Raw genomic sequence first — 25026 nt, forward strand, 5'->3', positions numbered from 1 at the left:
TTCCTCTGCCATTAAGGCACCCACCACCGTCCATTTCTAATTTACTGACTCCCAGGAGTGCTCTGAGTGAAACACACAAGATTAAATACTAGGAGCTCGAGTTCACAGATGAAAGACAACACAAGCTATGGTTTTATTGCTGTGAAGAGACCCCATGACCACAAAACCCTTAGAAAGGAAAGCACTTAATTGGGGCTGGCTTACAGCTCAGAGGGTCAGTCCATTATCATCATGGCAGTAGCCATGGCAGCATGCAGGCAGGAAGCACTCCCCCTGGGTCTAGGTTGAGCTTCTGAAGGATCAAAGTCCAGCCCCATGACACACGTCCTTCAACAAGGACACAGCTACTCCAACAAGGCCACACCTCCAAATAGTGCTACTCCAAGAGTGTAAGGGGGCCATTGTCATCCAAACCATCACATACGGCATTCGTCTCTCTAGGTCTGGATTACTTTCATTACCATATTTTCCACTTCCATCCATTTGCCTATACATTCCTTTTTATCTTTGGAGCTGAATGAAAAAAAAAAAACTCCATTTTGTGTACATTCCACATTTTCATTATCCATCCATTCAGTGGTAGACAGACACGTCGGCTGATTATGTCTCCTGGCTGTTCTCAATGGAACGGCAATGTGGTAGGATATAGAGTCCTTTGGGCAAGCATGTAGGAGGAAGAGAAGCTCTGTTTACCTGATAGCCAAGCATGTCTAGCACTTGTGTAGGTGCTTGTCAGCCATGGGGAGGCCTATCTGTTTGTTTATTTATTTATGAGGTGGGTTCTGTCTATGTAGTCTTGGAACTTACTAAATAGACTAAATCAGTCTGGAACTCAGAGATCTGCTTGCCTTCCAGTGCCGGCATTAAAGGCATGAACGCCCTTCTTCCTTCAACATAAATAGATTTTAAAGACTATTTTACAGTCGTGGGTATATTCGTGTGTGCTCAGTCTTGTGAACATGAGCGCAGACACCCTCAGAGGCAAGAGGTGTTGGATCTGTGGACCTGGAGTTACACGTGGTGCTAAGCCATCAAATGTGGGTGCCGGGGTCAGAGCTCAGGTCCTCTGGCAGAGCAGTGAGTGCTCTTAACTCCCGAGCTGTTTCTCTGGCCTCTGTCTTTGTTTTGTAATGTTTAGTTTTTAGTTCTTGTACATTCTCGACATTAAGGCTCCGTCGGATGCATGACTGACAGTTTGTCAGACTTTGGGCAGCCTCTTCACTTAGCTGACATTTCCCTTTGCTGTACAAGAGCAAAGGGAAGATCAAGAAGTCCCACTTGATGGTTGGTTCACTTCCTGTGCTGCCAGAGTTCTACACAGGAAGTCCTTATCCGTGCCTGTGTGTTGAAGGACGCTTCATATTTCGCTAGCAGTTTTAGAGAATCAGGTCTTATGATGAGGTTCTTGACCCATTTCAAGTTGCACTTTGTGAAAGGTGAGAGAAAAGGGCATGACTTATTTTCATACATGTTGTAATCCAGGTTTCTCAGCACTGTATATTGACAAAGCTCTTTCTCAGATGTATGATTGCTTTAGAGAGGATGGTAATTTACAAGACACTAACTCTTCTGATGCAGGGGCATCCAGTTTTTACTACCTTCCTCAATTTCTTCCTTCAGCGTTTCAAATTCTTTGTTATTGGGGGTCTTCCTCTTCCTTGGTCAGGCTCATTCCAGGGTGTTTTTAATCTACCTGCAAATGATTTTTATCAGAAAGGACTCTGTTCCTCTCCACAGTACTATCCGTCTGCATCCACATAGCCAATGCTTCAAAGTTGAACAAGAGAATCTGAAGTTCTGCCTCACCTGGAAGGTTCCTCCCACTCACCCGCCCCCAAATCAAGCTTCCGGCCTCCAGTTACGTTTGTTTTTTCCCTCTCTCAAGACAGGGTTTCTGTGTATTCCTCGCTGTCCTGGAACTCGCTCTGTAGACCAGGCTGGCCTCAAACTCAGTATAGTGAGAAACTACAAAGAAAGGCAGATAACGAGATGGAAGAGGGATGAGAGTGACTCCAGTCACTCTTAAAACAGACAGAAAAACAAAACAAAGACCCCAAAACGCGGGTTGGGAACACCGTGGATGAAGGAAGAGGGGGCAGATATCTGGATAAAAGGTAGCTTAGCTGACCAGCTAAGTGGACAGAGCTCTGAGAAAACCACACAGCTAGTCTTTGATGGCTCTGGTCAGTTCCCATTAAGCTCCACTTGAGAGACACACAAGAGGACACTGTTGTCCTTTCGTATATTCTTGCATACGATGTATCTAATCGCAAGAGGCTAAATTGTAAGAACTTCTAGGGAAACTCCCAGACATGGGTGCTGGGGATTGAACTCAGGTCCTCTCTAAATACAGTTTGAGTCCCTAACCACTGAGCCATCTCTCCACCCCTTCCACCCTTGCCATTTCAACTCTTAAAACCTTTACATCGATTTCAACTCACATATTTGTTTTCACTATGACATTATGCCTGTTCCTTCTCAGGGATGGGTATCAGTTACTGTTCTATTGCTATGATAAAATACTATGACAAAAAACAATGCTGAACAAGGACAGGTTGCTTTTATCTTCTGGTTCTTGAGGGATAAGAGTCTATCGTGTTGGAGACATGGCTGCAAGTGCAGGAACAGGAAGCTGAGAGAGCATACTTCAAGCACATGCAGGAAGCAGAGAGAACATGTGGAGATGGGCTATATGCCTTAAAGCCTGCCTTATGTTTTCTCCAGTAAGGCTGAACCTTGCATGACTCTGTAACCTCCCGTAGACAGTACCAGCAGCTGGGGCCCAGGGCTCAAATGTTTGTGCCTATGGGGACATTTAGGGACCTACATCTCAGACTAGGAAATACTTTATTTATTTTTGCTTTTTAAAACTTTCCATTTATTCACATCTCATGGCTTGTTACGCTTCCTTAATATTTTTACTTTTTTTTTTGAGATTTATTTTTATTTTACATGTATGGATATTTTACCAGTATGGATGTCTGTGGACCACATGTGTACATTGCTGGCAGAGGCCAGCAAGAGGTGTTGATTTAGAACTGGAGTTAGACATGTTAACTGTAATGTGGGCACTGGAAATAGAAGTCAGATCCTCTGGAAGAACATTTGTTCTCTTAACCATTGAGCCAGCTCTACCTTTGTTTTCTGAGACAGGGACTTGTGCAGCTTCCCAAGAGATCATGATTATCAAGGCTTTGAGGCCACTGAGGATGGAGGGGAAGGGGAGCATACCTATTCAAACTACCACATCCTACCACCCCCCCCCATAGGCTTGTAACCAAAACCTAATACAAAATGTGTTTAGTCCAACTTCAAAAAGTCCCCATAATCTGTCACAGTCTCAACAATGTTTTAAAAGTCCGAAGTTCAAAGTCTCTTCTGAGATTTCATGCGATCCCATAACTGTAATCCCCTATAAAAATCAAAATAAAAAAGCAGATCATATGTTTCCAAGATATCATGACTCAGGATATACATTAATGTTCCAAAACAGGCAAGGGAGCACGGTAAGGAAACCCTGGACCAAAGCAAGGCTGAAAACCAGCTGAGCCAACTCCATCCGGACTCTAACTCCATGTCTGATGTCAAAGGGCTCTTCAGATCTCCAACTCCTTTCAGCTGTGTTGACTGCAACAAACTTCTTTCTCCTGGGCTGGTTCCACTCCCTGGTAGCAGCTTTCCTCGGCAGGTATCCCACAGGTCTGACATCTCTGACCTCTTGGAGTATCTAGCCAATCCAGGCTTCCCCTTCTCATTCCCACAGAATAGCCTCTCTGGACTTCCATGCCAGGGACGGCCAGCCACATGCCTGGCCTCAGCTACCTTCCTTAATTGCAAAGGAGATTCAAGGTGTTCCTGGTAGCAGTGGACCTGGGAACCCAACTTGGGTCCTCTTTGCCAAGCACCAGCCTCAGCTTAGAGAGGGGTTCCTGAGAGAAGGGGTATTTGAAAAGAATAAAAATAACTCAAAGTCAATCATGGGGTACAAGGTGACAGACAGCCCTTTGCTCAAGGCAGCTCTCTCTTGCTTGAAACCAATACTAAAAACTCTGGATAACTCTTGTAGACCAATATTTTATTTACATATCAGTTCAGTCATTACTCCAAGTTCCCTTTTGATTATCTCATGAATCAGCATCCCCTGACAGACTCCAGACCCTTGATTCTTAGAAAGAGACAGCAAGTACATTTCTTTTTCTTTTCTTTAAACATTGCAAATGAATTCAGAGATCTGCCTGTCTTTGTTAAGCACAGACAGTAACTTTAGCTGGGTGGGATCTGGTCCTGAGATACCATTCCTACCTCACCTGAACCTATCCTTGCTGTCCCTGGCTGACCTTGAACTTAGGAATCTGCCTGCCTTTGTATCTTTCTGACAAGCTGGGTCATAGTGCAGCTGCCTGTGTTCATTCAGGTTTGTGAAGCCCCTCCTATAATTCATATTACATCTTTATATTTTCAGAAACTATGTATTTTGAACTCATGTTTTCAGAGTTGTTTTTCACAGCCTTAGAGTATGAAGTTTTCTCATTCTTCCCATTCACAGGGCTCTTCATCCGAGTTGTCCACTGCTGTTACTTGTGCCTTGAAGTATAAAGCTATCCTGCATTCTTCTCTTTCAAAATGCTTGCCACATGCTCCCGTTCACTGATGTAAAGTGAGCCGTGGCTTGCAGCAGAAGCTTTTCTCACATTTGCTACATTCAAATTGTTCTTATCTGTGTGAGTTATGCTTTGATTATTCTTATCTGAGTGAGCTATGCTTTGATGTCGAATGAGGTGTGGCTTTCGGGAGAAACCTTTCCCACATTCTCCGCATTTGTAGGGCCTGTCACCTGTGTGAGTTCTTCCATGGACAACGAGTTGTGACTTATAGTAGAAACATTTTCCACACTCTGTACATATATATGGGTGATCATCTGTATGTATTATCTGATGTAGAGTGAGGTGTGATTTGCAATAGAAAACCTTCTCACAGTCTGTGCATGCGTAAGGCTTCTCGCCTATATGATTCCTCTGATGTAGAGTGAGTTTTGACTTCTTGTAGAAGGCTTTCCCACACTCCGTACATTCATAGGGCTTCTCACCTGTGTGAGATCGTTGATGCACAGTGAGGTCTGACTGGCAGTAGAAGAATTTCTCACACTCTTCACATTCAAAGGGCTTCTCATTGGTATGAATCCTCTGATGTCGAGTTAGGTGTGCCTTGTAGTAGAAAGATTTCCCACATTCCGTGCACTCAAAAGGCCTCTCGCCCGTGTGAGTTCGCTGATGTAGAGTAAGCTGTGACCGGCAGTGGAAAGATTTTTGGCATTCCGTACAATCGTAAGGCCTCTCGTTCGTGTGAGTTCTCTGATGCAGAGTAAGGTGCGCTAAGCGGTAGAAGGCTTTCCCACACTCAGCGCATGTGTAAGGCTTCTTGCTCATGTGAATTTTCTGATGCTGAGTGAGGTATGCCTTGTGAGAGAAGGCTTTCCCGCATTCTGGACACTCATAGGGCTTCTCACCTGTATGAACTATTTGATGTAAATTAAGTTTTCTCTGAGAGCAGAAGGCTTTCTCACATTCCTTACATGTATAGGGCCTCTTACGTACATGAGTTCTTGGGTGACTTGTGTGCTGTGTGTTGGGAGAGAAAGCTTTCTCACACTCTGTACATCCACAGAGCCTTATGTCTTTAAGAGTTTTCTGACATACTGTATCTTGTGAGTTCTGGAAGATGCTTGTCCTGCATTCCTCATACTCATGGCTCATCTCCTCTTCGTGAGGTCTCTGACCTTTAGCCTTGTAAAGGAGAGCTGTCTGACCCGTAGGAAACAACTGAATCCCCGTGCACTGGGACTTCTGACAGAATGTCTTCCCATGGGCTTCCCTTACACAGGTTTTTGACCCTCGATGGACCTTCTGTTGCTCCTTTAGCCCTGCCTTGAAATAAAAGAATTTGTTATATTTCTCATATCTGCAGACAGGCCTTTTCCTAGCTTTTGTTCCCCCAGTCACTCTTGCATTTCTCACATGTACACACTTTGTCTACTGAGTCAACTCAGTGGGATAGGACAGAATCCTAAATAGATTAATAGCGGTTAGATAACGTCACATGTTCTGTGTCTTGGGCTACGTATATAAGTGTCGCTTATTACTGAATTTACTATAACATCTTTAAAATGACACTTCACTCTGTGTTACTTGATGTAACTAACATCGAGTTAGTGTAGAGTGATAGCCCTGGTCAAATACACTGAAGCTTTGCTGTGATGGAAAAGAAGACATTTTTCTTTTGATGCAAGAGAGATTTGCCAATTGCTCTGAAAAGAGAAGAGGGGAGTGGGGAAAGGGGGTGGGAGAGACTGAGGGGAGAGGAGGGGGCTGCCATCAGGATGTGAAATGAATAAATAAATAAAAAACTTTGGGTTATTCTCTCCTCTGTAATTTATGAGACTAAATATTGAGGAACAGCACATTGTTGTCTGGGTTGAGTATTTGTAAGTGTGGGGGAGAGATGAGTACATCCATGTTTGCGCATGTGTGTCTGTTGGTGCACAAGTGTGCATGCACATGAGTGTGTGTCTGCAAGAAGAGACTAGAGGCTGACATCAGGTGCCTTTCTCAATCACTCTCCACCATATCTTTTGAGAAAGGGTCTCTCACTAAAGGAAAAGCTTGTTGACTTGGATAGTTTTGATGTCCTGAAGTCCTAGATATCCTTCTTCCCCATTCTTCTGAGCACTGGGACATCAGCTGCCTGTGGCCACATGCAGCTTTTTCATGGGTTCTGAGGATCAAGCTTAGGTCCTTGTGTTTGCAAGGAGCCTACCCAAGGAGCTGTTCACCTTTGTCTGTAGGTTTTAAGTGAATTTCACCTGCTGTTTCCTGGTTTCTCCATTTCTCTACAATATTAACGATAGATACAAGGTGCTCTACCCACTGAGCCTTCTTGCCAGACACCCATAACATTCTTATGGGAGAGAAGTTCCCCTCTTTATGGCCAGGTTTGGATTAAGTCAAGTGCCCAAATTTAATGTTTTACTTACAATCTTTTCACTCGATGCCTTGTGTTGGGTGGTTCTAGCTTGCCACACACACGCTTTGTGACTTTTCTGGCTGATCCCAATTGGTTCAGTCAAAACATGAACATCTAAAATTAGAATAAAAAACGTCCTTATCGACGAATCACACATCAGTCTTCTTTTTTTTTTTTTTTCAGAGGTGGGGACTGAACCCAGGGCCTTGCTTGCTAGGCAAGCGCTCTACCACTGAGCTAAATCCCCAACCCCACATCAGTCTTCTTTATGCCATTCTAAAATAAACTGGGCTTCTTTTTCCTCATGATAGCTGTAAAATAATATTGACTAGTAATAAGTGTAAACATGTTAGAAGTTCATGGATTCACATAACAGGTGAGGCGACTACCCTATATGCTCACTGGGGATGTGTCTTGCTGCCTTGCCTTCTGGTAAAGCACAGGATGAGCTGCTCCCTTTTGTCGGTTTTAGGTGAGTTTCATCTGCTGTTTCCTGGTTTCTCCATTTCCCTAGGATATTAACTGTACATACAAGGTCATCTATAGCACCCTCATTCACATGTCAAATAGACTTATTCTTAAGGTCTATAGAGAGTGTAGGTATAGTCAAATGTTCTTGCCCCTAAGTCGGAAAAAACATTCCTACGTATGTATTTAAAATGCCTTACTTCACACTGGGTGAAAGCTATAGAATACTACTCGTGGGTTTTGTTACGAAGAGCATCTTCCTCTAGAAGTAGAAGACGCCCTCTGCCAAATCCTCTTTGCTCACGGTTACCCAGCTCCTCCACCTTCTGGACTGCTTTACTTTCCAAAGCAACGATAAATTCTTTTGTAATTAAAAGTAAAATAGCCAGCAGTTTATTGTGCAAGTGCATTTTTTTCTGCTCATGGGTGACATTTTTGAATAGAAACAGTATATACGGAGCCAAGGTCTCGCCGACTCACTCTAGCTGGCCTGGAACTCGCTATGTAGACCTGGATGGCCACCTGCCTCTGCCTCCCAAGTACAGAAACTCACTCACACCGGATTAATTGTACAACACACTCGGTGGGTCGTCCCCTTCGGCAGGTTTGTTTCTCCTACTGTGTGCCCAATTCTGCGTTCTGGGCTTCGCCTTCGCCCATGATACAGAACACAACTTTCCCATTTCAGTTCTAACCTATTTCACCTGACATGATAAAGTGTACTCCTATCCATGTTTCTGGAAGTCCATGGACATACATATTTAACATATTCTTTTCATTTTTTAAAGGTATTTACAGCTTTATTTATATATAAAGAAATGCATTATATAAACATATATACCTGTATATTCACACACATATACACACATATATATCTTTGAGGTTTTAAGAAAAATATATATACTTTCTTCCATTAATTTATTTGCTTATTAACTTTACATCCTGATCACCCCCCTCCCCACCTCACACAGCTCCTCCCCCTTCTCTTCCCCCTGTTCTCCGAGAAGGGGGAGGCATGGCCTAATTCTTACTGAAGGCTGAATCACACACTTTTATATAACAAGTCATCTGTGAGTCTAATGATGATAACATACCTTGGTTATTGCAATTTCTTGTAAACATGGGCCTACAGGTTTATCTGCTCTGTCCCTTACTTTAACTCCACCATGTATATAGACAGGTGAAGGACATCTGCCACGTTCAGTAGTTCTATTTCCCATTTTAGAGAAAAACAAATAAAAAACTTCCTGAGTGAATGGACAACTGTACATTATCAACGTGTGTGTGTCTGTGTCTGTGTGTGAGTGTGTGTGTGTGTCTGTGTGTGAGAGTGTCTGTGTGTGAGAGTGTGTGTCTGTGTGTGTGTGTGTGTCTGTGTGTGAGAGTGTGTGTCTGTGTGAGTGTGTGTGTGTATGTATGTGTGTGTCTATGTGTGAGAGTGTGTGTCTGTGTGTGTAAGTGTATGTCTGTCTGTGTGTGAATGTGTGTGTGTGTGTATGTGTGTTTGGAAGTCAGAAGACTAATTTCAGGAGTTAGTTCTTTTCTCCTATTTCATTGTGGTGGTTTAGAGGAAATGTCCCCAATAGACCCATCGGGAGGTGTAACTTTGCTGGAGTAGGTGTGACATTCTTATAGGAAGTGTGTCACTGGGGCAGGGTTTGAGGTCTCAGATGCTCATGCTAGGCCTAGTGTGGCACTCTGTTCCTGGTGCAAATCCAGGTGTAGAGTTCTCAGTTGCCTGGCTCTCCAGCACCGTGTCGACCTGCATGTACCATGTACTACCGTGCTTCCCGCCATGATGATGGATGAAACCGCTGAACTGTTAGGCAGTACCAACTAAATGTTTTCCTCTAGAGTAAGAGTTGATGTGTTCATGGCATCTCTTCAAGCAATAGAAAGTAATAAGAAACTAATTAAGCCACTGTTGAGCAGTTTCTCCTTATTCCCGCTGTACTGGTCCATGAGCTTCTGGGCAGTTTTTACTGACCGGAAACTCACTGTGGAGAGGAGACCAGCCTCAAATTCAGAGTGCTGAGGCTAAAGGCGTTTACCACCACTCTCACTTTAAACTTTATTTTAAAGGAAAGAAGAGAAACAATGAACACTGTATCGCTGCTCCCATTAAAGCAGATACTCTTCTTTGAGCATGAAACATAGTTTCAATCTTGTTACTTCTGGCCTTGTCTGCGTAGTTTATTGTTCAGGAGTGGGATACTGAATTAACATAAGTTGGCACTTTGAGAGGAGTGTTATTTTTTAAAAACATTGGTTCACAAATCTTCAGGGTATATATATATTTACATCTGAGATCTCGCCATGATATAGCTCATAGTTTCATAACAAACAAACTTACTTCAGCTTTTCATATGCTTCAATTATTATTATAAGAAAACCTAATGTTTCAGAGGCTCAGTCCATTATCGTCATGGTGGGGAGCATGACAGCATCCAAGCAGACATGGTGCTGGAGAAGCCAAGAGTTCTATATCTTGATCTGTAGGCAGCCAACAGGAGGCTCTCTTCTGCACTGGGCAGAACATGAGCCATAGGAGGGGATCCCAGAACCCTCCCCAACAGTGACACACTTCCTCTAACAAGGTTACACCTCCTTCAAGGCCACCTCTTCTAATAGTGACATCATGGGCCAACCATATTCAAACCACCACATTTGTGTATGACCTGATTGGAAAGTTGAAATTACTTACATTAAGGGCTGCTATTAGAAATCAGGAATGTTTCCTTCCACCTAAGAGGCTTCCTGGTTTACTAAGCTAATATTGAACACGTCCTTCGTGCCGGTGTTAATTCTAGGAGTGGAACTCATTCATCAGGAGTGGGTTTTGATAAAGGTAGGTGAAGAAAGCTCAGCATGGCCAATGGCGGATGAACTTTCTTCCTGCTGACCTTCCTTGCCCTCACTGACCTGGAAGGCTCCTGCCCGAGGCTTCTGCTACATTCCATGGCCCAAGTCCTTGCTCCAACTTGAAGATCAACTCAGGTTTGTTCATACAGTGCCCTGTGAGTATGAAAGAACAGACAGATGATGCCAGAGTGCCGAGTCAGGTCTATAAAAAACATGAATAGCTCCAATTCATAAACGGTGCTGTGATCAGTGATTAGAAACTTTTGGTGGAGTTTACTCGGTATTTGTTGACCGGAATACTATCTTCGGGGTCATTAAACTGTACCATAAATAACATAACTTGGTGGCTTTTAAGAAAACAGAAGTGGAGATTCCTTCCCTGCACCCATTCCCCCGCCCGCCAGGCCCTCTGGGGCACGCCCAGCTGTCTTGATCCGCCTGCTGTTCCCCCAGAGCTCCACAGTCCCACCACCTCTGCCAGCCTTCATCAGACCTGCCGAACCAGAAACGTACAGGAACATCCAGGGACAGCCAGGGCAATATGACAACTTCAGACCACAGCTATCTTACTAGAGTAAGCCCTGGATATCCTAACACAATCAAAGCACAAGGAAATGGCCTTAAATTCAATCTTATAAAGATAGGGGACTTTAAAGAGGAAATGAATATTTCAGGGACTAAGCCACTACCTAAAGACTATACATGGACTGACCCTGGACTCTGACCTCATAGGTAGCATTGAATATCCTAGCAAGAGCACCAGTGGAAGGGGAAGCCCTGGGTCCTGCTAAGACTGAACCCCCAGTGAACGTGATTGTTGGGGGAGGGCGGCAATGGGGGAGGATGGGGAGGGAACACCCATAAAGAAGGGGAGGGGAGAGGTTAGGGGATGTTGGCCCAAAACCAGGAAAGGAATAACACTCAAATGTAAATAATACTCAAGTTAATAAAAAAAAAAAAAAAAAAATGAATAAATCCCTTAAGAAATACAGAAAAATATAATCAAACAGGTGGAGACCTTTAAAGAAATCAAATAAATCTCTTAAAGAAATACCTTTAAAAAAGTAAAGGAAATAAATACAACTGTTCAAGACCTGAAAATGGAAATAGAAGCAGTAAAGAAAGCACAAACTGGGGGAATCCTGGAGATGGAAAACCTAGGGAAGAAAACAGAATCAAGATATGCAAGCATCAGCAAGACAATATAAGACATGGAAGACAGAATTTCAAGGATAGAAGACACAATAGAAGAATTTGATGCATCAATCAAAGAAAATGTTAAATCTAAAAAATTCTTGACAAAAAACATCCAGGAAATCTGGGATACCATGAAAAGACCTAACCCAAGAATAGGATTAGAAAAAGGTGAAGAGTTCCAGCTCCAAGGAAAAGAAAATATTGCAACAAAATCAGAGAAGAAAATGTTCCCAGCCTAGAGAAATACAGCATACAAGAAACCATCAATAGGACAAAATAGCTGTCGATAGAATGGGAAAAGATCTTTACCAACCCTATATCTGACAGGGGACTAAGATATTAGACACCAAAAAACCAAATAACCCAATTTAAAAATTGGGTACTTAGCTAAACAGAGAATTTTCAGTGGGGCTCTCTAATGGCCAAGAACCACTTAAACTTGTTCAATGTCTTTAATCATCAGAGAAATGCAAATCAAAATGACTCTGAGATTAGAATGGGTAAGTTTAAAAACTCCAAGCATGAGCTGTCAAGGATACAGAGCAAGAACACTCCTCCATTACTGGTGGGATTGCACAGTGGTATAACCACTGTGGAAATCGATTTGGCAGTTTTTCAGAAAATTGGGAATAGTTCTACCCCAAGACCCAACTAAACCACCCCTGGGCATACAACCAAAAGATGCCCTATTATACCACAAGGACATTTGCACAACCATGCTCACAGCAGCTTTATTTGTAATAGCCAGAAACTAGACAGAACCCAGATGTCCCTCCTCTGAAGAACAAAGAAAGAAAATGTGGTACATCAATACAATGGAATACTATTCAGCTATGAAAACAAAGAAAGCATGAATTCTTCAGGCAAATGGATGGGATGGAACTAGAAAATATCCTCAGGTAACCCAAACCCAGAAAGACGTATATGGTGTTACTCACTTGTAAGTGGGCATTGGCCATGAAGTACAGGACAACCATATTACAATCCACAGACCCAAAGAAACTGGGTAAGGAGGTCCCAAGGGAGAATTCATGAATCTTACTCAGAGGGGAAACAAAATAGTCATCCATGCTGGGCAGGAAGGAACTGGGTGGGAGAGGGCATGAGGAGGGGAATGGGGAATGGGAATCAGGTGTGGGGACAGGATGTGGGAGAGGACTGGGAGTGAGAATGGGAATCAGTGGGGGGCATCCCTAGGACTAGCTGGAGACCTGGGATGAGGGTGATTATGGGGAGTCTATGGGGGTGACCCTAGCTAAAACTTCTACCAGAGGTGGATATGGAGCCTGAAGTGGCCACCTCCTGTAACCAGGTGAGACTTCCAGTGAGGGAGGGGAAACTACAAGCCACCCACAAACCTGAGACCCAAAACTTGCCCTGCCTACCAGATGTACAGAGATAAAGACAGAGCAGAGATTGAAGGAATGGCCAGTCAATGACTGGCCCAACTTGACATCCATCCCATGTAAGACAGAGAATCCCTGACACTATTGATACTCAGCTATGCTTGCTGATAGGAGCCTAGGATAACTGTCTCCTGAGATGCTTCACCCACCTGCTTATGGAAACAGATGCAGAGACCACAGCCAAGCCTCAGGTGGTGCTAGGGGAGTCTTGTGTGGAAGAGTGAGGGGTAGAATTGAGCGCTCTGGAGGAATAAAGAATACAAGAATACCTACAGAGCCAACTAACCTGGTCCCATGGGGATTCATGGAGACCGAACGACCAACCAAAGAACATGCAGGGGCTTGACTTGGGCCCCCCATACATTTGTAGCAGATGTACAGCTTTATGTGGGTGCCCTATCAATTAAGAGAGAAGCCTGTCTCTGACTTGCTTCTTGCCATTGGGATCCTTCCCCATAACTGGACTGCCTGGTTTTACCTCAATGGGAGAGGATACACTTAGGTCTATGGAGACCGAATGTCCTGGGGTGGGGTGTACCCAAGGAGGGCTTCCCCTCCTCTAAGGAGAAGAGAGGGGTTTGTAAGGATGGGACTGGGAAGGGAGGAGGGATGGTGGCCACCGGGATGTAAGATGAATAAAAAGAAAACACGAAAACCAAAAGTAAGAACCAAAAGAGAGAATGTCAGTTCCCAGAAAGGCCTGGGCCACGGTATGCCCCCTGTGTGTGGGCATGCAAGCGTGTGGTTGTCTGTATAACAAGGCTGAGCACCAGAGGATGCTTGCACGTGCACAGGCTGCACGGCCTTCCTTTAAAATACAAAATACTGGTCATTTGTATTTATCTTTTGCCAACCTGGGCACTGAATACAGGATCTTTTGTGATCAGAAGAATTAATACTGTCCAAAGGCCACAGTACTTAAAATCACAGATTCAATAAAATTATCATCTTTTAAAATTTTTATTCATTTATTTTATGTATATGCATACACTGTCGCTGTCTTCAGACACACCAGAAGAGGGCATCTGATCCCATTACAGATGGTTGCGAGCCACCATGTGGTTGCAGGGGATTGAACTCAGGACCTCTGGAAGAGCAGTCAGAGCTCCTAACCACTGAGCCATCTCTCCAGCCCCAAATCATCATCTTGAGAGCATAAAAAAGGATGTCTTAGTGTCTGAAGCAATACACGTAAGCAACACCGAAGACTACAATTGTGACAACAACCTTATCACAATAAATTTGAAGTCTTCGCAAGACCAACCTTCAAAGCTTTCTACAGAGATAGGAACTAAAAGTGCAAGGTCCTGGTATAACAAGGGACATATAAACAGATGGAACACAATGGACAATCTAAATAGAAAACCTTGTATATTTAGTGTTATGCTTTGGATCTAAAATGTCCTCCAAAGATCAGGCATTAATAACATGGTCTCCATTTTCTGGAATCTATTTGTAAGAAATAATGTCATGGGGAATCACCTTAAAAGGAATATCAGCCCCCTCTCTCTACTGGCTGCAGTGGGGTGAGCAATTTTTGCACAATGTTGTTACAAACCGGAAGGCCAGGCTCCTCATCTTTCTCTGCTCTTGTGTGAAGACGGAAATATGCAGTTTCTCCCAGCACTCCAAGATGCTTTTCTTTTCTTTAAGATGGTGTTTCTCTGTGTAGTCCTGGCTGTCTTGGAACTCACTCTGTAGACCAGGCTGGCCTGGAACTCACAGTAATCCTCTAGTCTCTGCCTCCCAAGAGCTGGGATTAAAGGCGTGTGCAACCACACCTGGCTGGCTTACCAAAGCCGAGTTCGAAAAGAGAAATCCTGGGCAGATAAACTAGTTTGTTCTCCTCAGAAGAAAAAGCACTTCAAAAAAGGGGGCAGTGAGAAGAAGCTTAAAGGGTCCACCAGGCAGTCAAATCCCAGTGGCTGGCACTGGCAGGTAGGTCTCCTGCTGATTTCACAGGCAAGAGGATTCAGAAACCGGAAGTTAAGGGAAGCTCAGTCACAGCGTGCCACAGAAAGGCCAAGATGGCGGCTAAGACGAACGCAATGGCTGTGCTCATGCCCCTACAGGAACAGCAGCACCTAAGCGAAACAGCTCGAGTCCATGGGTGCCCTCGTGGGTGGAAAACATTAAATAGGCAGTTCAGACTTTTCAATAAAAATGCCTCTGTTGCCCTAAAACAAATGAACTAAAAACAATACCACAAGCAAAGGCAGACCTTTATGCTTTTAATTTTTTTTTTTTTTCGGAGCTGGGGACCGAACCCAGGGCCTTGCGCTTCCTAGGCAAGCGCTCTACCACTGAGCTAAATCTCCAACCCCGCGACCTTTATGCTTTTTTTTTTTTCCTTTTTTTCCCGGAGCTGGGGATCGAACCCAGGGCCTTGCGCTTCCTAGGCAAGCGCTCTACCACTGAGCTAAATCCCTAACCCCGACCTTTATGCTTTTAAAATAAATATTTGTCTCCAGCATTCCGTCAGTGCTTTGGACCGCTAATCCACCCACCACCTGATTTTCAACAAGTCTCACGAACTCAGTCAGAAGGAATAAATCTCATATATAAGCCACCATGGTAAGAAACAGGGTAAGGAAAGATAGGTAATGGACGCCTCATTGCCACCATACAAGAAGTCGACTGAAAAATTAAATAGGAGACTTGAAAACTGTGAAGCGCCTAGAATATACAGACAACATTTTGAGGCAATGAGGAAGACAGTGTTTTCATTAATACATGTGAACAACAGGACATGTGGGAGGACATCAACCTCAAAATCATGCATCCAGAAAAGCAAGCAGTTAATAGACGAAATCAACTTACAGAATAAGAAAATATATGTTAAAGTACTCATTTAACGAGACATTCATTTCCATAACATATAAGGTCACTGAACAGTAGGGGGGGCCTCCACATTGTTTACTCTATATTTTCCCAGAACAGTCAAAGACATCAGTGAAATGAGTGTGCACGGGGTTGGGGATTTAGCTCAGTGGTAGAGCACTTGCCTAGCAAGCTAAGGCCCTGGGTTCAGTCCCCAGCTCCGGAAAAAAAAAAAAAAAAAAAAAAAAAAAAAAAGAAAGAAATGAGTGTGTACACACAGGCCTGTATCTTATCCAAGCTCCAAGATAAAGACTACAGCAGAAAAGTAGAGGTGAGAGCCATGTTTACTCTGAAGTCTGGAAAACACACGAGGGGGCAGAGAAACCATGAGTGGAATTTTCTGGGATGTACGTGGATGGAATGAGCTGCTTATATTGTACAGGACAGCAATACGTGTAGGATTGGAAGCCATTAAATCCTTCAAAATATTATCAGAGAAGTTTTAAATGTTCACAAGTGGAAGGAACAATGCCCTAGCTGATAAATTTATTTCTTAACTTCATCTGATCATTATGAACTAAGTAAGTACGCTGCAAAAAGACACTGTTTCTCAAAAGCACTTCTGCTATTACAATGTGTCTACTGAAATGTATAAGACAGAACTAGGGTTAGGTTCACAAGGACTCATCCTTACCAAGTAAAAGAGCAAGTAACTGCTACTGAGAGTTCGAGGATTCGGACTCACCCAGGAACACCAGGCTGCTGTAGTTCTCCAACATCACGTCCCTGTACAGGGTCCTCTGGGCAGCATTCAGGTCCTGCCACTCCTCCCAGGTGAAGTCCACAGCTACGTCCTCGAATGACACCAACCCCTGGAACGACAGGTTTCTCTTCAGCCCAAGCCTTCAGTTTTTGGAACAGAAAGTGGGGTCCACCCTACTCTGTATGTGTCATACCAGGGTCTCATAGCAGGTGACATTTGATTTGTCTCATGGGAGAAAGAAAACTCAGCTCTGTAAAGATGTCAGAAAACATGGCCGGAGTTTTCTGAAGGATTTCAATACAGACAGCTGTTCCCAGGCTTCCCCAATTAAAATCTGATAGGAAGGAGTTGTTGGCCCAAGCACCAAATGACTTCAGTTTTAAAAGCGTTTATTGAATACGGAAAAGCCCAGAGCTCTGGATATAAAGACATCTTCCTGGATCTCAAAAGAAGAAAAGAGCATGTAACCGCGTCCCTGACCTGATCTTCACTTGGGATGTGGAAACGGGTGGAAAAACAGAACTCTGACTATTCACAGGCAAACACTTGGGTGCTCTCTTCCAGTGGCTGTTGGCAGCTTGAACTCTAACAGACTCCAAGATATTGAATGCATCAGATAGCAGGACTCCTAAACTCTAAACACATTTTTATTTAAAAAAAAGAAAACAGAGACAAATTAAAGTGCTTGAGAGAAAACAGGCATGCTAAAGAGGGAAGCCTTGTATTCTGTTCTTTTTTGTTAAGATTTATTTATTATGTAAGTACACTGTAGCTGTGTTCAGACACACCAGAAGAGGGTGCCAGATCCTATTACAGATGGTTGTGAGCCACCATGTGGTTGCTAGGAATTGAACTCAGGACCTCTGGAAGAGCAGTCAGTGCTCTTAACCGCTGAGCCATCTCTCCAGCTGTTTTTAATACAAAAGTTAATGCAAACATTTTACAAACTTACATCACAGTTCTTTAAAACCTTGAACATAGAACTACCAAAGGACCCAGCAATCACTCTGCTGGGATGTATCGAAAGGAACAGAAATCTGAATGTCAGAAAATGGCCTCAATAAAAATTAAAGGACCAAGGTCATCCTCAGCTACAGAAGGTGGGATACATCAGAATCTGTCTCAACGAAAACAAAACAGCACGCCTTTAATCCCAGCCCTATGAGTTTGATGCTAGCCCAGTCTACATAATGAGCTCTAGGCTAACCAGGGCTACAAAGTGAGACCCAGCTGCCAAAAAAGGGGAAAGTTTCACATCCATGTTCACAGTGACACAGATCAATCACAACGCCGACACAGAAAATGTAGGTGCTTCTTAGGTGTAGGTACAGAGTTCATACCAAAAAGAGATGGGGTTCCAGGATCCTGGGAAACGGAATAGAGCGTGACGTCCCAGGGACAGGATCGTCTGAACTGTCCCCAAACCCCAGATATGGCGTCTCAGGGAACTGGACGGTGGGAACCATCGGGGACAGAGATGTGGGGCCAAGGTGCAGAGACAACGGAGAGCAGATCGACTGGGGTTACGGTTTCCCTTCCCGCCCAGCATGACACATGCTCCGGGTCAGAGCTGCCGAAAGCGTTGCAGCAGGGCTCGGGTCCCTGCAGGGGCCTCAGACCGGACAGGACACGCGGAGCCCGCCCAGCCCCCACCCCACGGCCGGGCAAAAAAGGCTCGGGCTTCCGGACCTGCCAGACTCACCATTTCAAGGTTCCGGGACACCCAGAGCCCTCACTGTGGTTCTCAGTGGGGAAATGGGACACGCGGCGACTTCTCCGGACTTCTGGGCGAGCGCAGAACACATGGACAGGACGCAAGATGGAGAGCAGGTGGGACAGTGGCGCAGGTATTCAGAGACGAGGACTACGCAAGACTGAAAGCCCGCCCCTACTCTCTGTCTGTGTGTCTGATTGGACATTCGTCGTCACCTAGGTTCTCAGAGGCAAGGCTTCACGTCTCACCTTCTCAGACTCTAAATGTCACCAACCATTGGTGAATTTAAAAAGATTGACAAGTTCTTGGCTGTATTTTAAGGCCGGGCTTCACGTGGAAAGACCAGAACCTCACATTTAAGTAGAACCTTCTACTTAAGGTTATATCATCTAGTAAGTATTTATAAATAGAAACAGTGTCATGCCTTTTTTTTTTTTTCTTCTGAAATACAGTCTCTCTATGTAGTCTTGCTCTGGAATTTATTATGTAGACTAGGCTGGCTCGAACTCATAGAGACCCACCTGCCTGTGAATTCCTAGTGAAAGAATTAAAAAGTGGGTGCTACGGTTATTTCCACAAATTGGAGAAGATCATCGACCTTTAATTAATTAAAGCAAGCTTTTAAAAATTCATGTCCACGGGCTGTCTCTCCCCAAAGGTAGGGTTCAAGAAAGAGTTCAGCATTTGGACATGGGGAAGATTGGGATTTTTATAATTCAGAAGCAGGGAGTTTACAAATGGAGGATTTGACAGGTAAATAGTCGGGGTTACAGAAGCAGAACATAAATGTAACAAGTTGGTCAGAGTAACTTTTTGAAACAAAAGCATGATCGCCATTTCCTGGAACAGACTACAGAACCATTTGGAGTTAAGGTTAAGGGTGGGACGCAGTCCAATCCTTGAAATAGGAAGGAACTGAGTTTGTCTTTACTCTAAGAGCGCTTTCAAACCCAAGATGGAGGCTGGCTGGTTGTGACTGTCTTTTAAGAGTCTTCTTTATGATTATAAAAACAGACGTTTATGTAGTATGAAATAAACATACCGTGAGATAAGATTTAAGCATATACAGCACTGTTCAATACTAGACATGGTCAAATGTTAAGTGTTTTATGTCTTAATGATTCTTGGCTAATAGACTATAAGTGAACAATTTATTTTTTTCTGGAGGGAGAAAGGGGGGCGGATTTTCTGCCAGGCTAATTGCATTTCTGCACTTGCTGGTTTAACACCACAGTCTTGAGGTGGAACATGCCTACGTCTGAAACAAACATGAATAAGATGAAGAGAACAAAAGTAGGAATGAGGTCAGGGTACGTTTTTTTAGTGCCAGGTGCCACGCCTGAGAACCATTTTTTTTTTTTTTTTTATAATCTCTTCTGGTTTCCTTTGGAAGGGTGGACACAAGGAACTCCATCTTGCAGGTTTGAGACAAGGTTTCATCCTGAAGCCCATGCTGACCTCAAACTTACAATCCTCCTGTTTCAGCGTCCCAGGTGCTGGGGTTGCAGGCAAGTGTTACTTGTCAGTACGGCTGTGAGTCCTGACCCTCCCCCTTGTCTCTGACACTGCTGATTCTCTGTCTGGGGCTTTGCCCCAGGATGCCTGGTTGGTCTGATTTGATCCCACACTTGGGGGAGGTGTAATCGACAGACATGGAGAAATTAGTGCCAGGAAATCCCTTAGGCTCACTTAAAGCATCTGAGGTGTAGAGATGGCCTTGAGGCACTCTGGAGTCCACTCTGCTTGACTTGTTCTTAAACATGTTCATGTCTGTCAGAGCAGCTCTTCTCCAGGATGTTGGCACATTGGCTATAAGGCTTTTCAAAACCACAGTGAACAAGGGGAAAGCTGTTTCAAAAATTAAGTGATTGTGTGCAGACATTATCCAACACCTATCAATCTTTACAAGGTTTACATAGCTTATGAGGCTCTGCACACAATTAGCATAACACAGAAGAACACAAAAGCCATTCCCAAAGCAAAATTTAGAAATTTTAGCTTGGCGGACTAAGTCTATTCAAAATTTTAAACCTCTCACAAAATTGAGAATGATATTAGTTATGCTACATGGATTATACATATTATGTTGGTTAGCCCTGGGTGGTTTCCATCTGGAGCTGAGGGCCTGGAGGATCCCCAGAGAGCTGCTGGTCTTCAGTCTACACTGGAATGCCCAGGAAGACATCTGCAGCAATAGAGTGGGGAACTTACTAGCAATTATGAGGGCAAAAATGCAAAAAAAAAAAAAAACAGTTTCCCTCTTCCATGTCCTTTTAAATGGGCTGCCAGAAGGTGCTATCCACGTTTAGGTGGATCAACCAGCTTCAAATAACACAACCAAAAAAAGCCCTCAAGGGAGTGCCGAGCGCTTAGTTGGGTCTAGATTCAGTCATGTTGATAACCAAAATCAGTCATAATACAGAGTGTGGTGGTTCATGCCTGAAATCTTAAGACTAACTGGTTTGGTAGAGGCAGGAGGATAGAAAGTTAAAGATCACTTCCAGCTATATAGGAAGTCAAGGTTAGCCTGGACCACATGACACCCCATCTTTTGTTGTTGTTGTTGTTTATTTAATATTTTAAAAATTTATTTATTTTTATTGGATTTGCATTTCAAATGTTATCCCTTTCACCCCCCTCATTCATCCTCCCTCCCCCTGCCCCTGCTTCTATGAAGATGCTCCTACTCCGACCCATCCACTCCCATCTCAACATTCTGGCATTCCCTTACATTAGGGAAATGAACCTTCACAAGACCATGGGCTTCTCCTCCTATTGATGCCAGAAATGCCATCCTCTGCTACATATGCAGCTAGAGCCATGGGTCCCTCCATGTGAACTCTTTGGTTGATGGTTTAGTCCACAAGAGCTCTGGGGGGGTCTGGTTGGTTGATGTTGTTGTTCTTCATATGGGGTTGCAAACCCCTTCAACTCCTCCAGTCTTTTCTCCAGCTCCTCCATTGGGGTCCCCTTGTTCAGTCCAATGGTTAACTGCAAGCATTTTCATCTGTATCAGTAGGGCTCTGGCACAGCCTCTCAGGAGACATCCATATTAGGCTCCTGTCAGCACTTCTTGGCATCAGCAATAGTGACTGGGCTGGGTGGCTGCATATGGGATGGATCCCCAGGTGGGGCAGTCTCTGGGTGACCTTCCCTTCAGTCCCTATTTCACTCATTGTCCCTGTATTTCCTCCCATGAGTATTTTGGTTTTCCATTCTAAGAAGAAATGAAGCATGCACATTTTGGTCTTCCTTCATGACAACCCATCTTAAAGAGACAACACAAACCCCATAGCTGAGGAAGGAAACAATAGTCCCTGAACTTTACATCTGTGATCACTTGGTTATCCATAGGCTGTCTGGAATGGCTAGTGTATCTGCTTAGAGCTGGACCACTACACCTAGATGGCAGGCCACATCACAGGAAGCACCGTAGCCCAAAGCCCTTAGATCCTTGAGACTAGAGCTCATAATTATAAAGTGAGTTCCCAGTGGTGGGTAGGATGAGATCCTCCATTAAGACCTAATACAGGCCCAGGTTTGACTATGGCTCCCACTGCCTTCAAGGCTCACCACACAGTAGTATGTGGCTATGAACACTTAGAATAAAGACAGATTCTGATCTTGGTGCATTTGTAGGGAGCATGCGGCTGAGGTGATGTTGTAATTAGGTACAGGGAGGGAGAGGGGCTGGTAGGAGTGTGAAGGTGCATGGGGTTAAAGATAGAAGACAGACAGACCCCTTGGTGGCATTCAGACCTCTCATTGTTGACACACAGCTCAGAGAGACTCACCTTCCTCACACAGTGGCTGCTTCTCACTCCATAACTCAAAGGACAAAGATGGGCAGCTCTTAGTACCTCAGGCCTGATTCAACCCTAAGTTGTCACCCTTAGTGCTGACCCTGATTTCCATGTTTCTCTGGCCATTGCTGTCTGCAGTTGTAACTTCCTTTTTACTCTCCAATCTCAATTAAAGAGGAAGTTGGTGGGTAGAATAGAGACAGTTTGGTAGGAGTTTACAAAATTGTTGCCAGACTTAGGAGGACCTGGGTTCGGGGGCTATGGTTTTGTTACTCAACTTGGAGTCATAGCCTGTACCCTAAGAAGTCAGTGACCTACTCTAGCCCCCCTTCAGCAGCCTGAAGTGAGATTGAAATTTAAATAGGAGGTATGGGATATGCACACATGAGCAGCCCTGGTCAAGGTATGTTCTGCCCACCACCAATGCACTTATGGTGTGATGTTGTCTCCAGCAAGGTGGCCTGACAAGTCGCCAGCACTGTGGGAACTTTGAGGCAAGGTTCCTGCTACAATCTACTACTGAGTTGTAGTCACAGCCATGGTACTTGTATTACTAGGAGTATAGTTCTTGGTTCCCTTTTTGTGTTGTAAATCCTGAGTTTGCACAGCTATTCAACACTTTCCTTCTCCCAGCATGAGATTCCTGGAAGGGTAATTCTATTTTGGAGGTTGTTTCACTAATCTGATGGCCAGGTTAAGGGACACAAATGTCTCCTTAGAATATTTGTTCCTGCCAGGCTGATCACAGTTATAAACCTAAGACATTTCCCAAACATTTTGAAAATTCAAGGTGAACAAGTGACCCATTCTGAGAAAGGGGAGCTATTTCTCTCTAATATATATTACTATTATATAACGGACCACTCTAATATCTCATCTTTTTTTTTTTTCAGAGCTGACAACCGAACCCAGGACCTTGCGCTTGCTGGGCAAGCGCTCTACTCCAAACCCATAATATCTCATCTTTATTTGTAGTCACTTATCTTTAAAAAAAATTATTTTAGTCCCTGAGCGGTGCACCACAGAAGCCATTGGCCCATGCAAGTCATCAAAGTGGCAGTAGCTCCCCGCCTTCCCCCCGTGCACCCACAGTAAAATGTCCAAGATGGCGGCTCCTGTCAAAATGGCGGTACCACAACATCTCCTCAGTCTGCAGCCCTCACAGGAGCACAGGAGCTGTCCATGATGGTGCACAGCCTTTCCTGCCTCAGCCTACAGCTTTCCTGAAACACCACTGCAGGAGCTGCCCTACAGGAGCTGTCCACAGTGACGACACTTCCTCTCCAGCCTCCCCACCTACCCCCAGCAGGCACACAGAGATGGTGCCTCAACAAAAACTGCAGTGGGGTAGGATTTCCTACACCAACCCATGGGTCAGCTACAGAGAAAAGGGGGGTGAAAAAAGCCACCAATCCCTGAGCTCCCTCAAGCTCACTGAGAAGCTCCACCCCCTCAGAAATCCTATATAAGCACTGCCCCTTTCACCAGTTCCCTGTTGTCCATCCCTGGATTCATCCCTCTGCATCATGGACCCTCCAATAAATCATTTTCATGAGATTTCCTGCCTGGTGTGAGTCTCTAATCAGAAGAACCCAAGAAGAAAGGAAGCAACGAAGAGAAGAAGTGAAAAAAGGAGGGGTTATTTAGCTCAGTGGTAGGGGGCGCTATGTCCTGCCCAAAAAAAAAAAAAGAAAAGAAAAAAAAAAAAAGAAAAAAAAAAAAAAGGAGGAGTGGGTTATCAAGTTGGGGAGGAAAGGGTTTATTCAGGAAAGGGTTTATTACACCTCCACGGTGCTTTTTCATCACCAAAGGAAATCAGGACTGGAACTCCAGCAGGTCAGGAAGCAGGAGCCAATGCAGAGGCCATGGAGGGATGTTTCTTACTGGCTTGCTCAGCTTGCTCTCTTATAGAACCCAAGATCACCAGCCCAGGGATGGCACCACCCACAATGGGCTGGGTCCTCCCACCTTGACCACTAGTTGAGAAAACGCCTTACAGTTGGGTCTCATGGAGGCATTTCCTCAACTGAGGCTCCTTTCTCTGTGATAACTCCAGCCTGTGTCAAGTTGACATGCAAAACCAGCCAGTACAGGGGCTGAGGCTCCTGAGCTCCTGAGCTCCTGAGCTCAGCTGGGAATGCCCTCCCCTGGGAGTTCCAACGCTTCTGCTAAAGAGGCTTCCTCTCAGAGTTGTGTGGTTCCTGAGTTCCCGTGTCTCAGGATGCCCTTCCACTGGGACACTGCCTACCCCAGAGCTGTGAGGTTCCTGGGCTTTAGAGTCCCAGGATACCTACTCGTCCAAGCAGAAATACATTTTGGTGCCCTGACTCCCACAGGCTCTCCTGGTGCCTGTGCTCCCCCTACTCCTGGGGTCTGAGCTCTACCGGACCCCAATCCCTTATTTCCAGCTGATCTGCACTAATCTCACCCTCTGATCACTCCACACCTCATCCACCAATGACAATTAGGTAAACTTTCCCTTCTGGTTGGTGTAAATGCTTCCCTGAGACTGAGAAAGTGACCATTGAGTGTCTAGCACCCCTCTGGTACTCTTGGAGGTAGAGGTACCCCTAGGCATGGTCTTTAAGGTTACAACTGGCCCTCATCACCTGACCCCATTCTCTTATGCAATTCTGCAGTTCCCTTAGCCCTCCCTCCCCCAGGCCACTGCACCCCTACCTGCCCTTTTCTTCCCTTCCCTTCAGAGCTGCCTACCCCACAGCTCCTCTAGGCCTTTGTGGCTTTTCAGTGCAGTTTTCTTAGGCACCACAGGGATGCTGGAACCTTTCCTCTCCTGACTCCACCCCCGGAGCTGCAACCCTACAGCTTCCTTAGGCCATATTGGGCTATTGCGACCCTCTCTACCCTCTACTCCCACTCTTACTTTAGAACTGCCCTAAATTCCACAACTCCTTTATGCCCTCCTGGCTTTTGCTACCCCATCCCAAACCTTCCCTATGGATAGATGAGACC

General features: G+C 44.6%; 1 protein-coding gene across 1 annotated transcript; it reads right to left on the reverse strand.

Moving 5' to 3' along the window:
- Positions 1-4216: 4216 nt before the first annotated feature.
- Positions 4217-18370, reverse strand: LOC116906724 (zinc finger protein OZF-like). The gene is made up of 5 exons (XM_032909535.1): positions 18239-18370; positions 16519-16645; positions 10411-10503; positions 7031-7134; positions 4217-5924 (listed from the first exon to the last, which is right to left on the reverse strand). The coding sequence occupies exons 1-5, from the start codon at positions 18239-18241 to the stop codon at positions 4599-4601; spliced, it is 1653 nt and encodes a 550-aa protein (XP_032765426.1). The 5' UTR covers positions 18242-18370; the 3' UTR covers positions 4217-4598.
- Positions 18371-25026: the final 6656 nt, after the last annotated feature.

Source organism: Rattus rattus, chromosome 8 (assembly GCF_011064425.1).
Source record: "Rattus rattus isolate New Zealand chromosome 8, Rrattus_CSIRO_v1, whole genome shotgun sequence".
NCBI classification, from domain to species: Eukaryota; Metazoa; Chordata; class Mammalia; order Rodentia; family Muridae; genus Rattus; species Rattus rattus.

Excerpts from the sequence above, each read along its gene's own strand:
- LOC116906724 (XM_032909535.1), bottom strand. Across the intron at positions 10,504-16,518 it reads CAGCAGCCTGGTGTTCCTGG|GGCACTGTATGAACAAACCT; the intron begins GTGAGTCCGAAT and ends TCATACTCACAG. Across the intron at positions 5,925-7,030 it reads AGGCATCGAGTGAAAAGATT|GCAGGGCTAAAGGAGCAACA; the intron begins GTAAGTAAAACA and ends TTTTATTTCAAG.